Raw genomic sequence first — 19,011 nt, 5'->3', positions numbered from 1 at the left:
GAAGTGAGCGATGAAGATTGGTGTTTCCCTGAGCAGATGCTGAAAGCAGTAAGTAGAAAAATACATGTACTTGACATCTCGCCGTAGCAGCTCTACCTCACACAGCCTATGCATCTTGTCATGAGACTTCTACATTAGAATTGTGCCACGTTGTATTACAGGCTTAAGTGGTAACTCTGACCGTTGACTTTTCAGTCTGAATTATTTCCTGGAGAGGTTATTTATGGAAATCACTGTTTTCTTCCTTCTCCTACTATTTAAGTCACTATGCCACTCTTCAAAGAAAAGGGTTAGATTTTTCTTGTTAGTCCTGCTGTTTAAAGGGGAAAAATTAGTTGGAATCAGTCTGGTAGGCTGGAAACCACCAGAACAGCATGCTGGCCTCAGTTTCAGTCAGAAGCAGATCCCACAAAGGCAGAGCAGGAATAATTCCATGTACTACTTGGCACATACATCACTTCATGTGCACTTCAGCTCACTTTCTGTCCAGATCTGCAATGCCCCACAAAAAAAGGTACTGGTTGAGAATGTGGTACTGCACCCCAGCAATTCATTCTGCCTGTTTCCAGCTCATCTCTTCAATGGACCCAGGGAACAAAAGGGATGCATGGCAACATTGGCCTCTCCTGTATTTCATCTCCCCCGAGGTGGAGGGAGCTGGCCTTCATCAGACAGGGACAGTTTGAGCTTGGAGGAAAGCTCTGCACAGTCTGGTGTCTTGGGCCTGAATTCAAAAGATCTGCATTTGCCTCTTGGCCTTTTATTGACTATTGCCTGTGCATTGTAAATATCTAAGCATATAAATGCAGCCCAAAAATGCAAGATATACTAATTAGGTGTCCTCCTGATGAAAGCAACTTGAATTGAAGCAATGTATGAATTGCAATTGGAAGTTGAACATACAATTCCAAATTTTCAAATAAATGCCATTTTTGCAATGAATACGACTAGATAGAATTTATGTACTAAAAAATTTAGAAAAGCACAAGAAAGTGGTGAAAATTGTTTAACAACTTATGATAACTGGACTCGGGTAGTTGAAAAATTAACTGATGTTGAAGTGCAGACTTCAGAAACTGAATTTGTCTAAACATTTTTTTTGGTCATCACAGGTTAAATATGATAATGCAGCCATTGCTCATATAGTGCATGAAATCGCTGAGTTTTTCAAGAGAGCAGACACCCCTCTTCAAAATAAGAATGCTTTTCTAAGAGAAATGTATGAGGCTCATGCTCAGCTCAAGACATGTGTAAGTACAATTTATTCATTTATATGGCAGGATATTCAAGTCAGGTATTCATGGTGAATAAAACTGATAATGTGTATGCTGAAAATGCAATAGAAAACTTAAAAGACTAAATTTTCAAATGATGATACCTAAATCATATGTCTGTAAGTAAAGACAGGCATTTTTCAACTCTTTTACTGACCTGTATGATACAGGCAATTTGAAATTCACACATTTTATTTATGGGCTTATTTAAAGAGGTGACACCTAAAAACCAGTATTTCACTTTCTTCTCCTTAAAGACTGCAGTAATTCTAAACAGAAGTAGTTACTATTTTAACTAAATATCAATTTCATGTGTTTTTTTTCAAGTACTGATGACTTCTGTCAAGACAAGCTAACATAAAGTTACATGCAAGTTCTGGACAAAAAAAATCTTAGGTCTGCATTCAGCCTATTTTAGCTGAGCAAACTACTTAAACATATGTGCAAATAGTTAACTCAGTTGGGGTCAGCTTAAGAACTATTTACAGAGGACAAAGCCTCAGATTTGCTGTAGCTTCCCTTGCAACTAATGCCTATGCCAGGCACCAGATTTGGCAACAAACCTGCAGGAGAGCAAACCTGGGCATAGAAATGTCTACCCTACCCCTCTGTGCTGCAGCAGGGAGCCCACTGCACAGCCCTACAGGGCAGAGAGCTTCACTGGACACTGGCCTGAGCAGGAGCACAAAGCACTGACCTCCAAACCCACACTGCTGCTGCTCCTGACCAGGGCAGAGAACTTCACTGGACACTGGCCTGAGCGGGAGCACAAAGCACTGACCTCCAAACCCACACTGCTGCTGCTCCTGACCAGGCCAGGCCCCAGCACTGTGTGTGTTCAGCTATGGACAATTACTACTGCTTAATACGTGTACATACACACATACACATCAAAAATACTTAGATAATTACTTTGTGCTACTGATTGAACATAATCACATCTGTACATCTGCAACACTGAATGTCAATGATCACCAGTTCCTCTGTAATCTGTTTCCTTCAGACAGCACCCACTGGCAAGACCAGTATTGTCACAAAACAAAAAGTTCCATAGATCCTTGCCTTGCCCTGAACACTGATATATTCATTTCCTGATCTCTCTGCAAACACTGTGTGCTGCACTACCTTCAGCATTAACCCGCTCAGCAAGCTGGCAAATGGCAGCAGAATTACAGTGCTCTCAGTCGATGACTATGTCCATCAGAGGGCACTGTTCGAACTTTTATTTCCTAGTCATTGTTCAAACTAACAGTTTCTTTTCTTTTCCTTTAAAATAACAGCTGAAGCCCAGACGTAACATTAGCCATGAGTCTATAGTGAAAGGCTGCTTCAAAAAAATGGATGAATTTGTGGCCAAGGTAAGTAGGCTGTTTCTTTCCAGCTTAATTTAAGGAAGTCTAAAGATAAAAAGCGGCTTCTTATGCAAGAAGTCCCACCGCTGATCAAAGCTGCACATACCTGTGAAACTGTGCCCCACTTCCATGCACTGTGGATTTTCACTCACTTAAAATCTTTTGGTCCACACTCATGTCAAGGCCCGTGTGTCATCATGGGCTTTTAAAATCATTTAGTTTTAATTCAGCACCAAAACCCATGGCAGTCTGTGCCTTTTTAGAAAACCTTTACATCTCATGGGTCAGGATTAGCCATGTGTCTGTTGGTGGAAAAGAAATTATCATCACGCATACCAAAGAATATTTGTACTTTAGGTAGACTTCCTAAAATTAGTATTATTTTTTTCTTAAATTTCTTTTGAATGATTGTATGCTGTTCTCAACTCACATTTTGCTTGCCATAATACTGGATGTAATTTTTCACAAACCAGTTAATAGAAACTTCTTAATAACCTTTTTTTTTTTTCACAGGCAAATGACCACTGCATTTGGCAAGAGATTCATGCACATTTCAGAGAGATACTCCAAAGAATTGAAAATTACTCTTTCAAGAGAAGAGCAACACATTAGCAAAGTCAGTTTGTATCACATACTTCAAGGATCTACTATCATGTCAAAATGTAAAAAGTAAAGGAAGAAGCAAACACAGTTTGAATGTAAGACTATGAACAGATTAATTTATTTTTGTCAAGATAGTTTTCTAAACTACTATAAAATTTACACCTTAATAAAAAGGATGCAAAAAACCCCCTACGTAAATACATTTGTATTTATTTGTTTTACAAAAACAAAGGTGATATTTTTCATAAAATAGGTATCCTATATAAGGCCCTCCAAAACTTGTTTTCAAGCTAAAAAGTGAGCATTTCAGTTACACTGCTTGATTTCACAGTACATCCATCACGCTGTGGAAATACGAGCCTCTGACAGCCTAATGCTTTTCCAATGCACATCTCACATTTGCACTCTTGCACTTTTACCACTGCAGTCACAAGGCTCCCTAACCATTCATGTGTGAAAAGATCAGCCTCTTTCCACAGCACTGTGCTGCCAGGCTTCCATTGCCATTCAGGAATTCTGAGATTGCAGTTTGATCACCCAGATGTAAATTTTATATACGTATAGATATTTTAAAAAAACACAAGAAAACAAACAAAGAATCTCTACATTCTGTTGTAAAGACTAGGCCCCTCAACAGCAAAACACCTTTAAATGCTCTCCTGGTATCTAATAGGCACTGGCAGCACTGCATACTGGCACATTTTTCCAAACAGATCACTGATTATTTGAGAGCCTGCAGAAGATAACATCTATGAAACTGGCAGTTTTGAAGGAGAGAAAGGGGGCTACAGTGACTGAACATCATAACAACATTCATAACATCTTTTAGCAGTGAGATACGCCTCATTCCTTTAGTTCCTGATTTCTAGGCACTGGTTTTCAAGCTGCCTCTTCATACAAAGATGTTAAAACAAATCAGAAGGATTCTAATATTTACATCTAATTTAGATTGCACAAAGATAAAAAGAGTAAAAATATTTGCAATACCCTATGTGTGTCATTTTCTTACCATTCTTGGACATTGGTTTTGTTGTTTTGTTGGTTGGTCTTAAATCTGGTTTGAGTCTACAGGCAGCCTAGCACCTCACTTCAGTGTGACTTTTCCAAATTCACAAGATCCCTTCATCTTTCCTTTCAAAAAATGGCTTCAGAAAAAAGCCCAAAAACCCAAGCTTTTATGTTTTACAAATAAATATAAGAGTAACCGGTTAATCAATATTAACCCTTTTGGTCCATCACTTTGTCACCAAGTTTAACAACAAACACAGTTGTGCTTTTTCATAACATATTCATTATACTGCCCTGTCCATGCATCATCTGAATTGGAAAGTGTTCACTCACCTGAGACTTGATCAGTGTGCAGACACTGTTCCAGCCGAAAAAAATAACCCCCTGAAGTCACACAGAAATCAGTACAAGAATCAAAATTCTTCAATGAATAAATTCCACTAAGCCAAATAATACATTAAAATAATGAACAGAATTTCCACATCTTTGAACTGAGGGAGTGATTTGCATTCATTGCCTTCTAAGGCAGATATTGATACATATTAGTGTAGTTTTGATATGAATCTGGCCTTTCCATCCATACATGGTACAGTGCCAGTGTAAGTATATTATATATACTGATAGCATTAAAGACTTAAAAAGAAAATTAGAGCAATAATAATAATGAAAAAGTCTTACTGTCACTTTCCAATGTGTTCCCTTAATTATAGTTCAATTTAAAACATACACATATTTATTACTTAACGTGTAGACATTTGTAAACTGAGTTTGGGTATGATTATTATTCTAATGCACGTCTGATTATTTCTTTTAATATTGGTCCTACTGTGTTTTAAACAGATTGGATACAAGGAGACAAAAACAACTTTGGAAAAATAAAGGAAGAAGAGGTGCACTGGGCTTTCAAGTTTCAGCTAATGAATCATTTGCTGAATGCATCATTTTTACAGTATCTATCCCAATCTTCTGCCACAGAGGAAGAGTAACTAGTAATAGGAAATTTTTAGGCATCTAGCAGTGACACGGTGCATTTCAAATAGCCAAGGACAGGAACTTCAGTTTCTAATGCAAAAGCTGGCAATTTCTAACTTTCTTTGGTCTCCAATGAATAAACCAACCTGTGCTCTCTTCATAGGAACATATTTCTCTGTGTATTCACAGATTTTCAGGCAAGTTAGAGTAATACATGAAACTAAAACATCTGTTATCTTCTGCCATCAATCACAAGTCATGGCCACAAGCCACTCTGTATGCCAGACAGTGACAGAAAGTTTGGACCAGCAGGTGTAAGGCCTCCATTAGGGACCATTCTGACGAAAACTCTCTACAGCACAGGGTAGTTCAAAAATACCTGAGCTAACTTTAAAACACTTGGCCATAGCATGATTAAAACATAGGCTAAAGCTCATAGCATCTGGACTTCACTTAGACTGTGAAGAGCAGAATAACAGCAATTTCGGTTTTATCCTACAAAAATTTATCAGGACTCAAAAAATATCAGTGCATAACTCACTATTCAAGAGTGGGTTATTTAAATTTTTATTTTTCTTGAAAAACAGCATTAGAATGGCTAAAGGTTTCTATGCTTTGGGGGGAAAAAATACAGAAGCTATTTAGCATCTTCTAAAACATTAATTTTGTAGTGAGAGAGAAAATGGAAGGCTGGAAGAAAAAGATTTTTAAAAGGAAGATAAATAAAAACATGAAAAAATTACCATGTTAAACAGCCTACATTTTTACTTGAAAAGTTGTAGACACAGGATAAAGATATATATTATCTTATTTAGCATATGTTTACGAAGTATTTCAACATGAAAGTATTTCACAATATAAATAAAGCAAGCAGACTGTACAAGCTATGAGACATCATCTTTGGAATAAACTAGCTTTATTTTTTTTCTCCCATTACAAGTCACTAAAATACACAAATTTTAAAGTACTCTTTTCTATGACAACTACTTATGTCCAGCAAATATGATTTTATCTGCCTAGAGGAATTTTTAATATCAAATTTTAAGCATAGTTTCTTTTCCCAGTTGAGTATTCACACTGAAAATTTCATCTTAAAAGCATCTTTGTAAAATCTTATTCCTCAGTAGCAGCCTTGATAATTGCAAGAAGTAAAAGTGATGAGAATGGGCACTCTTTTCAACACACACACATAGATCCATGATGACTTTGAGGGTTTTCACACCTGCATCCTTATTTCCATAGGCTTTTCCCAATTTCATGCAATGTAATTTGATTTTAAACTCTTCCCTAGTCTGTATCGAACAACCAATATCATTATAAGTCTAATGGTACCCTTCTTACAGTCTGAACTAATTAATTTAATGAAGCCCATAACACAGTTTGGTTTGTCACTCAGATTCAGTGTGAATGTTCTAGTGTGCCCAATATGGTAAGAGTTTGTAGCTGTCCTTGACGCAGCTATTGCTCAGGAGAAATGAACCTGGTGCCATACAGGAATGGCAAGAATAGCAAGAACAAGCAAAAATGGACATATTTATGCTATTAGTATATGACAACCCAAATATACACTAGTTATTTGATGTTTAAAGTTTTAATCCACTCTATTTGCACAGAGGCATTTCAAGAGGGATGGGGAAGAGCAGCATGAGGCAAAGACACAAATTGGAAAATTCTGCTTACTGGTGATTTACTCATCTATAGCAACTGAGCTATTTAGGAGACAACAGTGGTGTATCAGCTTTTTAACATGAACTCACAGCTGAAAACAAGAAGAAATGAGTGCCATAAACCAGCTTCTAGACCTTAGTAAGAATACATGGCTTTCAGTTTAATTTGAGTTTACCACAACATTGGAAGAAAGCAGCCCCACATTGCCTTTTTATGTGATCTTCACTCAGACATATCAGAGGAAAAAACCTTGCTATAGCAAGGCCTGTCACAGGCTGGGGAAGCTATCTGTTGCTAATAAGAAAAAAAAAGCTGCTCTGAATTATACTCCAGAGGACTCTCCTTCATCCCTGATCATAACAGAGAGCTTCTATTTAGCTTAAGTTCATATGAGTCAGAGTCCACACTGAAAATCAAAACACTTAATAGTTTATGGTGCTTGCATGAAGGGATAATTTTATAATGTTTTATTGGACTTTGTTAACAACACACTCTTCACGTGATAACCTTATTGCTGTAATCATCCTAAGTCTAATTTGCTTTAGATAATTCTGAAATACTTGAAGAAAAAGATGTTAAGGATTTTATAACAACCCTGTAGTTCTTTCCAATTTACTTTTACTACTTCATCCACTGTGATACAGCAACATTACTAATTTCCAATTCTTGAAATCACTCAGGTCCAATACAAGTTAATAGTCCCATTGTCTCTAGCTAGCTTGGAATACCAAACTGATTTTTTCTAATGAAAACTGTTCACAGACAATGCTCTTTCTGACAAAGGGAACAGCAGTTCTGCAATAAAGAAGTCATACTTTATGGCTCAAGCTCTTTCCTTTCCATGTTTTTATATTCCCACCTCATCTTTTTTACTGCTTCACTTGCATTTTTCCCAAAGATACCACAGCTGCACATCTGAAAAGCCAAGCAAAGTCTAGCTGAGATACCAAGTTGTTTTCCAAGTAAAAGTAAGGTTTGCAGTACAGAGTCCTGAAAATAATTCTATCATCAACAATCTGAGTTCATAAAACAGTCTCACCAGAAATACAGAGTTTACATGGCTACCGTAAACATTTGCTCCTATTGACGAGAATGAACATTGTGCTTCTGCTGTTTAACCACCGTCCATCTTTTTGCTTTGTGGATAACTTCTACCTCTTAAGAAATACAGACAATATAGGTAAATTTGTTAGTGAATATTAAACATTACAGGTAACATAATGAAAATACTAATTATCCTATGGTACTCTCTTACATCTGAATCCTTTATTTCTGGCCAAATAATTTTTCTTATTAAACTCTCATGTCCTGAAAGATATAACTGGATGCAATCTTCATTTACAATATCTACGTGGCAAAATTATTTAAAGTTAATTTGGAAATTACTTCAAGATTTTTATCTCATGTTATCTCATGAGGTTCAGCTTTGAAAGCTTAACCCAGAGCAGAGCAGAAACTGCTGCAAACCTGATGATGTGAACTCATTACAAGGCTGAAAAGGTTGTAAAACTGAATATGCTCCATGATAAAGGAACAGAGTACAAATCTCCCATTTGCCCTCCTCATGTGATCCGTGTGCTGGACCTGTGCTCAGCAACCTCTCCCTCAAACACCCACACCACACCTTTCCTCTTAAGGGTGGTTATCATTCTTTGTCCAGGTGTTTGCTGACTGACATTGCTCAAGGGTGCCATGGAAGGGATTGCTGCTCCAGACTTGGCTGCGTGCTGCCAGACCTATTCCACAAGTTATATTCACTTTCATTTTCAGTACTGAACTAACACTGTAGCAAAATCCCATCCTTTAATGACATCATCTATAGCAGCAATGCACGGTGGCCTCCTGACAGGGTGCATGGCTTTTGGGACATTGTGGCCCTAACACCTGCAAAGAAAATGCCTCTAATCTCAGTAATTATAGCTCCTTCATGCTTCTAACAATTCTTTTCCCTGGACAAGGAGGTACCCCTTGGGTCTGAATCTTCCAGCTATAAAATGCTTCCTCTTTTCTCATTAATCACAATCCTGCACTGACTCATGCTGTTCACCCTGGCAGCTGCACAGTAAGAATTTCCTCACAGGAGCCCAAGTTTCTAAAACTACATTGGTTCTTTCTTAAAACAAAATTTATTTTCAGGCCAGCTGCAACTCGATTGGCAGTGGAACGACATGTGTAAGCCCCACATGATGTTTTTAGCCTGTAACCAACATTCCTCCCTTCCATGGAAGATGCTATACCATACTTCAAAGTACATCCTACACTGGGACACGGGAGGAGATAAGTCACATGGACCTTCTGATTCCCTGGATGAAAAAGTCGAAGACAGCTACACCATAACACTTGTAAATGCAATGGGTCACCTGTGCCAGCCTACCTACAACACCGAGATTCTACAGACAGGATCCCTTGTGAGGCATTTGGCCTCAGCAGCAAATGGAGACACTCAACATCAAAAAAACACTGCCTTCCTGGAAGAGAAATGATCAGCCTAAGAAAACTGACTGCAAACATTAAACATTAATCATGCTCCATCTATGCCTGATCCAAACAATCACCAAACAATCACCAAACAAATTTACTCCCAATATGCTGTCCATTTTCACATAATGACCGCAATGGTATTACCCAAATGTATTTTAAAAGGATTTTGGTCACTTGCAAAAACAATCAAATTAATCAAATTTTCTTCATTAAAATTCTAAGAGGATTCAAGGAACTATTATGCAAGTAAAGAAAAAAGAAAAACAAAAAAGCAAGAAACGAGACATTTATTATGTTTGCATGTGGATATTTAATATGTTTGAGCACTGGCTCAAATTCTTAAATTCATCAATTCTCCACTCCACAGAAGTTCACAACACTATTAATTCTGTAAATAAAAGCAAAACCAATCTGGTTCGAGCTTTTTACTCAGCTCTGTTCCATAGTTTAAATATGCCACCTAAATTCTCAGCCATGCCTGTCAAACTATTTCTAAACTGTAGGTTCTGACATCAGCAATATGTTTTTGTTGACTTTTTTTTCAGGGTGGAGGGTGGGCCTTGTGCTACAGAATGTGAGATTAGATTTTTTCTGGTGTTGCTCTGTGCAACAAAGGATGCATACAAATGCATTTTCCAAGGAATTCAATATTAAATACATCTTTGCTAACTTACTAAAATTCACAGACAAGGAGAAATGAGATGTTATTAATTCCCCTCACAGGAAGAAAACAGATCACATTGCATAAGGCATCCAGACTGACTTCTTGCAAATGAAAATGGCTCTGCCAGTTATAAAAGGCTATTTTTAAAATTCTGTAAGGGCACATTACATATTTTTCATCATTTGTTATGATACTGAGTCATAAAAATATTTAGAAGCATGAGTATTAAAATTGTAGCAGTTAACTACTATACTGAAACCAACAATGGGAGTGAAAAAACTCCTGTCATTCTTATCTTCAATTTAAGAAGAAAGGAGGAAAGAGGTGGGAAGAAAGTTGAAAGTAGTGAAAGCAAGGAGAAAAGGAAAATGGATGATAAGAAAATACATAAAAGGAAGGAAAGGAAGGCAAAGACTGCTCCTGAAGTGCTAATTATTTGGATGGCATGCCTTACCTGATTGAGTTCTCCAGGTACTTGTAATCTCTCTAACAACCTACTGGCTGCTAACATACATGCAATGATGATCCCACTATCAGCTCTAGTACCAAAACTGCTTTTCTCGTCTCCTCAGTCCTGCAAACACAACTCTGTGGCACTGTACTCTCTCCCCACATAGTTTTTGAAAGAGACAAAAATGTCCTGTACACTCAGGAACACATTCCATTTAGAGCAGTTATGCTCTCTCTCCACCCCGCTGCCCCCCAAATCAATGTCCCCATTAGGCTTACACAATTTTTAATCCTCTTTCAATCCGAAGACACCACACTGAACAAGAGCCTTTGAAGGACGGGGGTCACAGCATGTACAAGAAAATCTGCAGTCATGTATCATTCTGTCCATCTGAGCAGCCTATCACTAATGGCTGCCCGAGGTCTCCACAACCACTTAAGCTATTTTAAGCATTTCTGGAGCTGCCATTTTCAGGCACAAATCTGCAAAGGAAACATGCACAATCTCTATTGGAAAGAGTGAAATCTATCCTCAAAGGTAAAATGATCCCATGAGAAGTATATATATCAAATCCATTGCCTAACAGTACATATAAAGGCAATATAAATTCTTAAACTTCAGCAAAACCATTTGGTAAGTAGGAAGTTGAGTATTTACACTGCAATAGACAACAAGGTCATCTATTTAACCCTCATGTATTACAAAACAATGAGATTGAAAATTATAAACCACAATCAGTTTAATTTTAATTAAACTAAAATTCTTCAGTATCACAAGAACTGTTGAATATCTGGGGGAACTGCTGCACAAACAAGTAGTTGGGAGGACCGTATTCTCAATTCATCACATCAGTAACCATGTAACTACATTTACATTACTTCAACTATACTGCCATGTAAACTCTGTAAAATTATATTCTTTGTGGAAAGGACCAACCATTGAACTGTTTATAAAACATTAGAGCTTACATTTAGGAATGAAGCTACACTAACCAATCAAATTAATTAGATCAGATCATTACTAATGGTAGTATTTTTTGAAATATAGTTAAGAGTACATAATTTTAAGTAGAAAAACATTCCTGTAATTTTTTGTTGTTTTTCTTTTACACATAAAAATGATCCCCAAGGTAATAAAATAGGGGAAGAGACTACTGTCTTCTTGGGCAGCCCTAAGTTGCACAAATCATCTATACTTTTTATCTCTCCTTGTTCTTTCAGACTTTTCCCCTTGCAATTGTTTCCATCAATTCTGCTACGGGAAGAAACAGAGAAAGCTTCAAGCCAAATAATCCATTTGGCCCCAATCCACATAAGCACTTAGTTGATGTGTTCTGTATTTGCATCTTTTTGGAAACAAGTGCCTGAACAAACATTATTCTAACCAAACTCTGTCAAGGAATATGGTATAACAAATCTTTAGAGAATTCCTTAATATCATTCACTCTTCAACAGAAGTGACCTCCATGCAGAATTCCACAATGCATACCTTTTATATATGTACATACATATACATACAAATAGATACATATAGATATATAGATATATAGATATATAGCCTAACAACTCAGCACATGAATGACTAGGAAGTGATGCTCAGTAAGTCTTGCCCAAGGACATTGAAGCCTTCCTCCACAACCTGCCCACCAATTTTCTGGATGGGGACACTCCAACAGTCCTGGTGAAGCTGTTCCAAGGATTCACTAATTCAGAAGTACTGTACAAAAGGATAACAGCGCCTATCCTATAATCAATTAGGGCATTCATCTAAAAGGAAGTTCTGCATTTTAGACAATGTTCTAAGGTTATTGTTCACATTTTTACACTGCTCATCGAAGTAAACAAACATAATTTGAGAATATCCCACTGTCACCCTGATTTTTCAGCCTTCTGATGTTTTTGTATTTTCTAATGGAGTTTTCTCACACATCGTAATATAAACAAAGAGTGATGTTTGGTAAATAATGCATTTCTTTCCAGGGGGAAGGACAAATTGATGAACTTCTAAGTTGACCAATGGGGTTAGAGAGGTGTTAACCTCGTCCCATAATCCCTGATCAAATTCCAAAGACTATATAAGTCGAGATTCCAAAATAAACTTCCTTCTTTCTTGTTTCTCAACCTGACGGGTGAGTGTAGTTTATTCGTGTCCGTCTAGCAACATCCCACAAATAGTAAGAATTCGTCTTGATATCTCAAATTATTTTGTGCTTAAGAGAAAGCTGCAGAACTACCACATTCTGAGAATGCATGAGTAGCCTATATCCTTTTAATGCAGACTACGAACACGTGTACATGGCTCCACCCATTTCCCAATGAGACATACACCTTCCGTGGTTCATAGTGCAGGAAGTTTGTAAATTATCCTGTGGTGCCAAATGATGGCTCAGCACGGAAGTTTTCTAGGTGAGAAAGGCTTTCATATTCTTCTCCCCCAAACCTGGAGAAATAGCTTAGTCAATTGTATGATTGATTGTCTAATTAGAGCAATGTTTCCTTTTATTGAAGTGTTAGGCAGGTTTTTTTCCTGTTTCTGAGGATTTTTTAAACCTCTGAGCAGTTATGATACATGTATGACTAGCATGGCTCAATTTTTCCAAAAACAGTATCTCTTACACAATGGATCTTTCACAGTAACACAGATCCTCTTTGGTCTGCAATAATTTTGGATGGTATTTAGATCAGCTGTGAATTTTCCTACCCAATAAAACACAAAGAACAGTGCACTTTTCAATTAAGAAGTGGACTCCAAGTCACATCAAACCACAGAAAGATGAGTTCTTAGGGATTTAGAACTTGGTTGGGTTTTTTTTTTTTTTTTCAATAATCAAAGTATGAGAGCTAAATAACCTAGACATACATGGCATGTTGTCTGATGGTAGCACTAAGCAGCAAATTTAGGAGCTGACAGCAAGAGGAAGGAAAAACAGTGACACATAATGAATCTGTTGAGCACAGATTAAAAGTTTCTATGTGCCATTTAAGAAATCATACATTAATTTACCAGAGAAGAAATATTATCAAGCCTAAAGATCACACTGACATATTTTCCATATAACTACTTATAGAACATTTTCCATAAAGCCCTGGAGGCTTCAAAACTACTATAAGCTGAACAATAGTTTTTGGTTTTAAAGCTATGTAACAACATTCCCATTCAAAATGTTTTGGCTAGGAATTAATTTGCTACTGATTTACCATGTTTCACATTTAGATTCCAAGATAAAAACACAGTAGAAGAAATGACTTCAACAAAATACTGTTCAATCATTGTCTTTTTTATTTTAATTAAGAAGAGTTATAATTAAGCAAACATAGGAATTAAATTTGTGCTTTTCATTTACAGAAGGCCAGATTCAAGCACCATTAAAAACTCTTGTACTTTAATTTCAGTGGGACTCAATGCCTTAAATTTATACCTAATCTTTCAACCGAAGTTACAGCAAATTCAAATCAACAGCCATTTGACATTCAAGAAAAGGTTGTAGCTCATGTTCATTGCATGACTTTCCTTCATGATGAATATATGGTGATGTTTTACCATTTCTCAACAAAAACAATAAAAAATCCTCTATAGCTGATGTGTAGAACCAGGAAATATTGTAGTATGGCAAGTAGGGGAGTATTATGAAAGAAAGCAGTCAGTTCTCTTGAAGAAATCACTATCACCATCTGCTCAGAAATGATACCTAAATGACTTATTAGTTCCTTCTTTTCATGCTTATCTGTGCATTCCATGACTAGCCTGCATAATTTTAAAATACCAGAATTTCTGTAAATCCTTCCATCTCATTTTCTGTTCTCTGTCTGGTTTTTAATAATACTAAAAGGTTGAATATGCAGAATTTTTTTGTCTTTATGATTCATAAGCCTCCTAAAAAAGACAGCTGAGCAGAAGAGACAATTCCTCCAAGTACCTCAGACAAACTTGGAACTGTGGGCTCATGTATCATAGATGCCAGAGAATCCACACCCAAGAAAGGTCTAGCTGTAGAAAACTGTTTCAGTTGGCTGCAAATCCATTCATTCAGTTCTGGTATTCATGCTGCAATCTTGTTCTTTTTAGGGCATAACTTGTTCTTCTTAGTTGAATCTGATTTCAATGGAAAATGCTGTGCCAAATGTAGTACTGGATGCATCTGAGGTATTACACCCAGAAGATGAACTGTTGTATAGTTTAAAGCAGCACCTGTGATGATGCTGGTGCAGTAAGAGGAGGTGGGTAGCAATCCAAAGTATGTTAAAGGGTCAACCAAGATTTTTTAGGTAGTGATAAGATTCAAAGATGGGGCAGATCGGCTTGACCTCTATGGCACAGGGAACAAATAGGCAATGTGAAAAGGATGCACCAAACCACCTGCAACTCTGGTCAGTACCAAAAAACAGTCAAACCCACCTGTTCTCTGCCTATTCCATGTAAATTGGTTCCATTTATTATTACAATAACAAGACAATTATAGCACTTAATGTAGTGTGCAAATGACCTGCTGAAGCTTTATTCAGATAGGCAGTTTCTGTTTATCAGTTTGTTTATTTCTCAAGAGCCTATTCTCTTAGTGTCGGTATGATTTATACATGTGTACCTAGGTGCATTAACAATATCCCACAAGGTTAACACTGCTTTCCCCAACAATGTCAACACTTAAGCCAGGCAGTCACTCACTCCTTTTAAGATTATAGGCAATTGTAACGCTGGAAGATATTTAAGTATATCAAGACAGCTTCAGGAACAAACAGTTCCACATCCTTTCCTCTCCTCCCACCTCCAAAAACCCGACACAGCCAAAACACAATTCTTCCCTGACAGCTCTGCTGAAGACAAGGAATAGCTATACTAAATGATGAAAACAGTGAAATCATTGGCAGATTCCTAGTTACATGAAGGGGAAAAATTAATCACTCATAAGTTTATAGTGTATAATAGAGCAATTGAAGAAAAAAAAATACTTTCAGAAAATAGGAGCTCCTTAGCATTGAGATTGTATCAGGAAGCAAGAGGGACAAGAATACTTCCAGACAAAGTGTGAATGCTTTAGCTACAATGAATAGCCATTTTTTAGAAATGGCTCCACCAAACCAAATACAAGCAACAAGGAGTTGTTGTCTTTCTCAAAGTGATCCTGAGATGCCAATGGCCCTTGGTCCATGATGCTGAAATAGTCACAATTGTTTCTACTAGGAAAAGATTTTCCCGGTTTTACAGGTTCCCAATTAAGCCCCGAATCACGCAAAGACCTTAATTTAGCTTTTGCAGAGCTATTCTCAAATAAACTAATGTGTTTTCAAAAAAAACCAGAACCTCTTGAACACAGTGTGACTTTATGGATGTTTACATACTTCTATAACAGAAGTTCACCTTCATTGTGATCTGTGATTGAAGACTTCTCCTCTGACTCAGGAAAGAATATAGTAAATTCCCTGCAGAGTCATTAATGTTCATGGTATGCCATCTATTTGTCAATGGATTTCTGTTTCTGTTGTCAAATCACACTCATTTTAGTCTCAGTGTAGATTTGCAAATGTGAGCTGCCCACACACTAGGTATAAATATCCATTTTCAGGTATGGCTTCACTTATCTATGAGTAATTCTGACTGAAGTATTCAAATGACTGTACTTCCACATGTGTCTGTGTGAAAGCTGACACGATGAGCACGTGTATTTTTACAATGTGAGTTGTCTGTGATGTGATGAAGATGTTGAATAAAACCAGTAATTAATACAGCAATTAAAATATAAAACTGGAGTCAGCATTTTGATGCTGTTCCTGACTCTCCTGACTTGCTCTATTTTGTGCAAGTAAGTTGGCCCAATCCCACAAATACTTTCACTTACCCAAAGTACCACAAACAGCTGCATACAGTATTATAATAGAGCTTTATTTGCTTAAATTACCAAAACCCGGCGCTTTTACTGTTTCTGTGACTACACACGCTGTATGACCAACAGGATTATTCTGCCAGCGTGGTATTACAGGGAGTTTAAGAGTGCACTTAAGCAGTAGTACTTAGTACTAATCACTCCCCAAGCAAAAGCATCAGTGAGAACGAAAAGGCAGGCAGAAAGACTGCGATTCCTACCCAGAGCAATTCCTCCCAACTGCTTTCCCTCTGTTGGTCTCTTTGACTCAAACTCTGTCTCTCAGTCGCGAATCCTCACAGAACAACCTCCTGTTCCTACCGGCGCCTGACCACCCACTGCGGTGCTGAGAGGCCTCAGCGCGAAGACACACCTGAGGAAGGATGAGAGGCAAGAAGAGAAAGAGCAGAGCTCGGGGCCTCTGGGTGTCCCTGCCCGTGACACGGACCCTGCCGGCAGGAGCCGCGGTCCGTCTGTTCTGCATTCCAAGCGGGAGCCGCGCTCTCCGCTCCCTGCCGGAGCCTTCCGAGCAGCCGCCGGGCGGGCCAGCGAGCCCGAGCCGCCCCGGAGGCATCGGGCTGCGAAGAACCCACACGCTGGAGCGGGATTCCCCCCTCGAGCTCCGGCAAAGCCGTGAGGGCGCCGGGAAGCCGCCGGAGAGCCCGCGCTGAAGGGGCTGCCCAGGGGAGCCGCAGGCGCGACGGAGACACGCGGCGTTCCTCAGCCGCTACTGCGGGGAGGATGAGCCAGCTCTAGTCAACACAACTCCCTCCCCCGCACTGCCGCCGTGCCAAGGCGCCAGCCATGTTCCCGCATCGCCCCCACCTCAGGCGCCAGAGCAGGAGGGGGGAAGGGGAAGGAAGGCAGGGAGGCGGCGCCGGGACTCCCGCCCCGCTGGGGCCACGCCGCCGCCCCCTCCCACCTGCCCTCGCCCCGCCAGCACCCCCGCCCCGCCCGCCGCGCTGGCGGCGTCAGCTCGGCCTCTGATTGGCCGCGCCGCCCGCCCGTCAGCGCCTCTCCCGCGGGGCTGAGGGGGCGGGGCCGCGCCGCGCTGTCAGCGGCGCGCGGGGAGGCGGGGAGGGCGTGCGGCGGGGCAGAGCGGGGGGCGGCGGGGTGAGCGGAGTGTAGGAGGTGCTGTTCTTCTCGCTCAGTTTTTTTTTCCCGGGCTTTTGCACACAGTCGCCCCTTTCCCTCAGGCTTTCTGCCGAGATTTACCTGCCGGTAACCACACACCTGCATCGGGCTGCTCGGGCTCTTTTCCCGCAGAGGCCGAACGCTCAGTCCAGCGGAGCGGGGGCAGACCCCGGCGGCCAGGGGCTCCCTCAGCGACCGCGCTCCGCCTCGCCCGCCGGTGCCGCTCCCGCAGCGCCATGGATCACCAGCCCAAGTTCTTCGAGAATCTCTCGGGCGCCGGGAAGGCCATCGCGGTGCTGACCAGCGGCGGCGATGCCCAAGGTAGCGGCTCACGCCGTTTACTCCGGGAGCACGGGGAGGACGGGGGAAGGAGAACGCGGGGGAGCTGCGGGCACGGTGGGGAGTGGGGCAGCACCGGGAGAGGGCGAGGAGCCCCTCGAGGGCGGTGTAAGGGGCAGGGAGGAAGGGCCGCCCCGGCTGGCAGGGCGCCCATGCGGGAGGCCGGGGGAACAGCGTGGGCTGCTACAGGGCTGGTGTCGGGAAGCCACGGTGCGGCACATGGAGGGAGTGGAGAGAGGGCTCTGGGAGCGGTTCACAGGGCATTGCAGTGGTGCTCGGGTTCCTCTTTCCGTGCTGGCCTTCGACCCGGCTTTCCTACCAAGAGCATTTAAAAGATAATTTTTGCGCGGCCTGGGCGCTTGAGGTTCGAACATCCCCTCAACCCCTTCCTTCCCCTCTCCCTTCCTCGCCACATTTCCTCTGCCCCAGGCTGGGCAAGGGGGAGGGTAGAAACGCTGCAGTAACTTTTACTACCAAGATGTCTCGTTCCCTCGAGTGATGGTGGGGAGAGGAGGGTGAGGAGGGATGGCTGATGCGAGCGGGGGAGGAGGAGGTCGTGCCGCCCTGCACGGCGGGCGGGAGGCTTGGCTGCGCTGCTGGGGCTCTGCCAGCCCTCGCCTCATCTGCTTTTCACTTCGATTTGGCATCAGCAACACGTTTATGTTCCTACCCGAGGTTTAGAACGCTCAGATGGTGGTTTACTCTCCCCCTGTAGGAGTATCTTAGAAACGTGTGTCGCCTTCTTAAATCTCTTCAGTGTAGAGGAAGTCGTAGCTACTACAGGGCAGGGCGAACAAAAGACCTACAGACATTAAGAGGGATGGGAGAGAAAAGAGGCTTGATCACAATATACCTAGTCAATAATCCATTTTCTTTCTCCACTTTATTTTCCCTTTTCCTACCAAAAAATCATGATGGGTCCTTTCCAACTCGGTGTATTCTGTGATTCTGTGGTAATAGTTTGAAGTTCCAGTTAATTAAGGTTTCAAACGTGGAATGCTCCGTGAACTTCAAGAGGACTCTTGCTCCGCTTATACGAAGAGAGTTGTTCAATGATAATTGCTTTTAGGTCCTTCTCTTAATTTACTGTTATTTACTTCTTTTTTTTTTTTTTTTTTTTTTTTTTCCCCCGGGAGAGTCTCGAGAGTATTTTCACTTAAAGAAGCAGCGGCATTCGTTCGCGTTTGTGAAGAGAATGGTGGGTGGGA

General features: G+C 40.4%; 1 protein-coding gene across 3 annotated transcripts in view; it reads left to right on the top strand.

The window, feature by feature from the left end:
- The first annotated feature begins 17,427 nt into the window (after positions 1 to 17,427).
- The window catches only part of PFKP (phosphofructokinase, platelet), a 43,050-nt gene continuing 41,466 nt past the window's right edge, over positions 17,428 to 19,011 (top strand). Inside the window, exon 1 of one of the 3 annotated variants that reach the window (XM_066200431.1) lies at positions 17,428 to 17,785. In XM_066200431.1, the coding sequence (XP_066056528.1) occupies positions 17,701 to 17,785 (85 nt within the window). In that variant the 5' untranslated portion in view covers positions 17,428 to 17,700. The remainder of the gene's footprint in view (positions 17,786 to 19,011) is intronic. The other 2 variants (XM_066200423.1, XM_066200414.1) reach the window with 2 other exon arrangements.

The sequence above is a fragment of the Chamaea fasciata genome, unplaced genomic scaffold (genome assembly GCF_029207755.1).
Source record: "Chamaea fasciata isolate MVZ Bird 193981 ecotype frontalis unplaced genomic scaffold, bChaFas1.0.hap1 SCAF_1, whole genome shotgun sequence".
NCBI lineage: Eukaryota > Metazoa > Chordata > Aves > Passeriformes > Sylviidae > Chamaea > Chamaea fasciata.
This window is presented reverse-complemented; position numbering and strand designations above follow the sequence as displayed.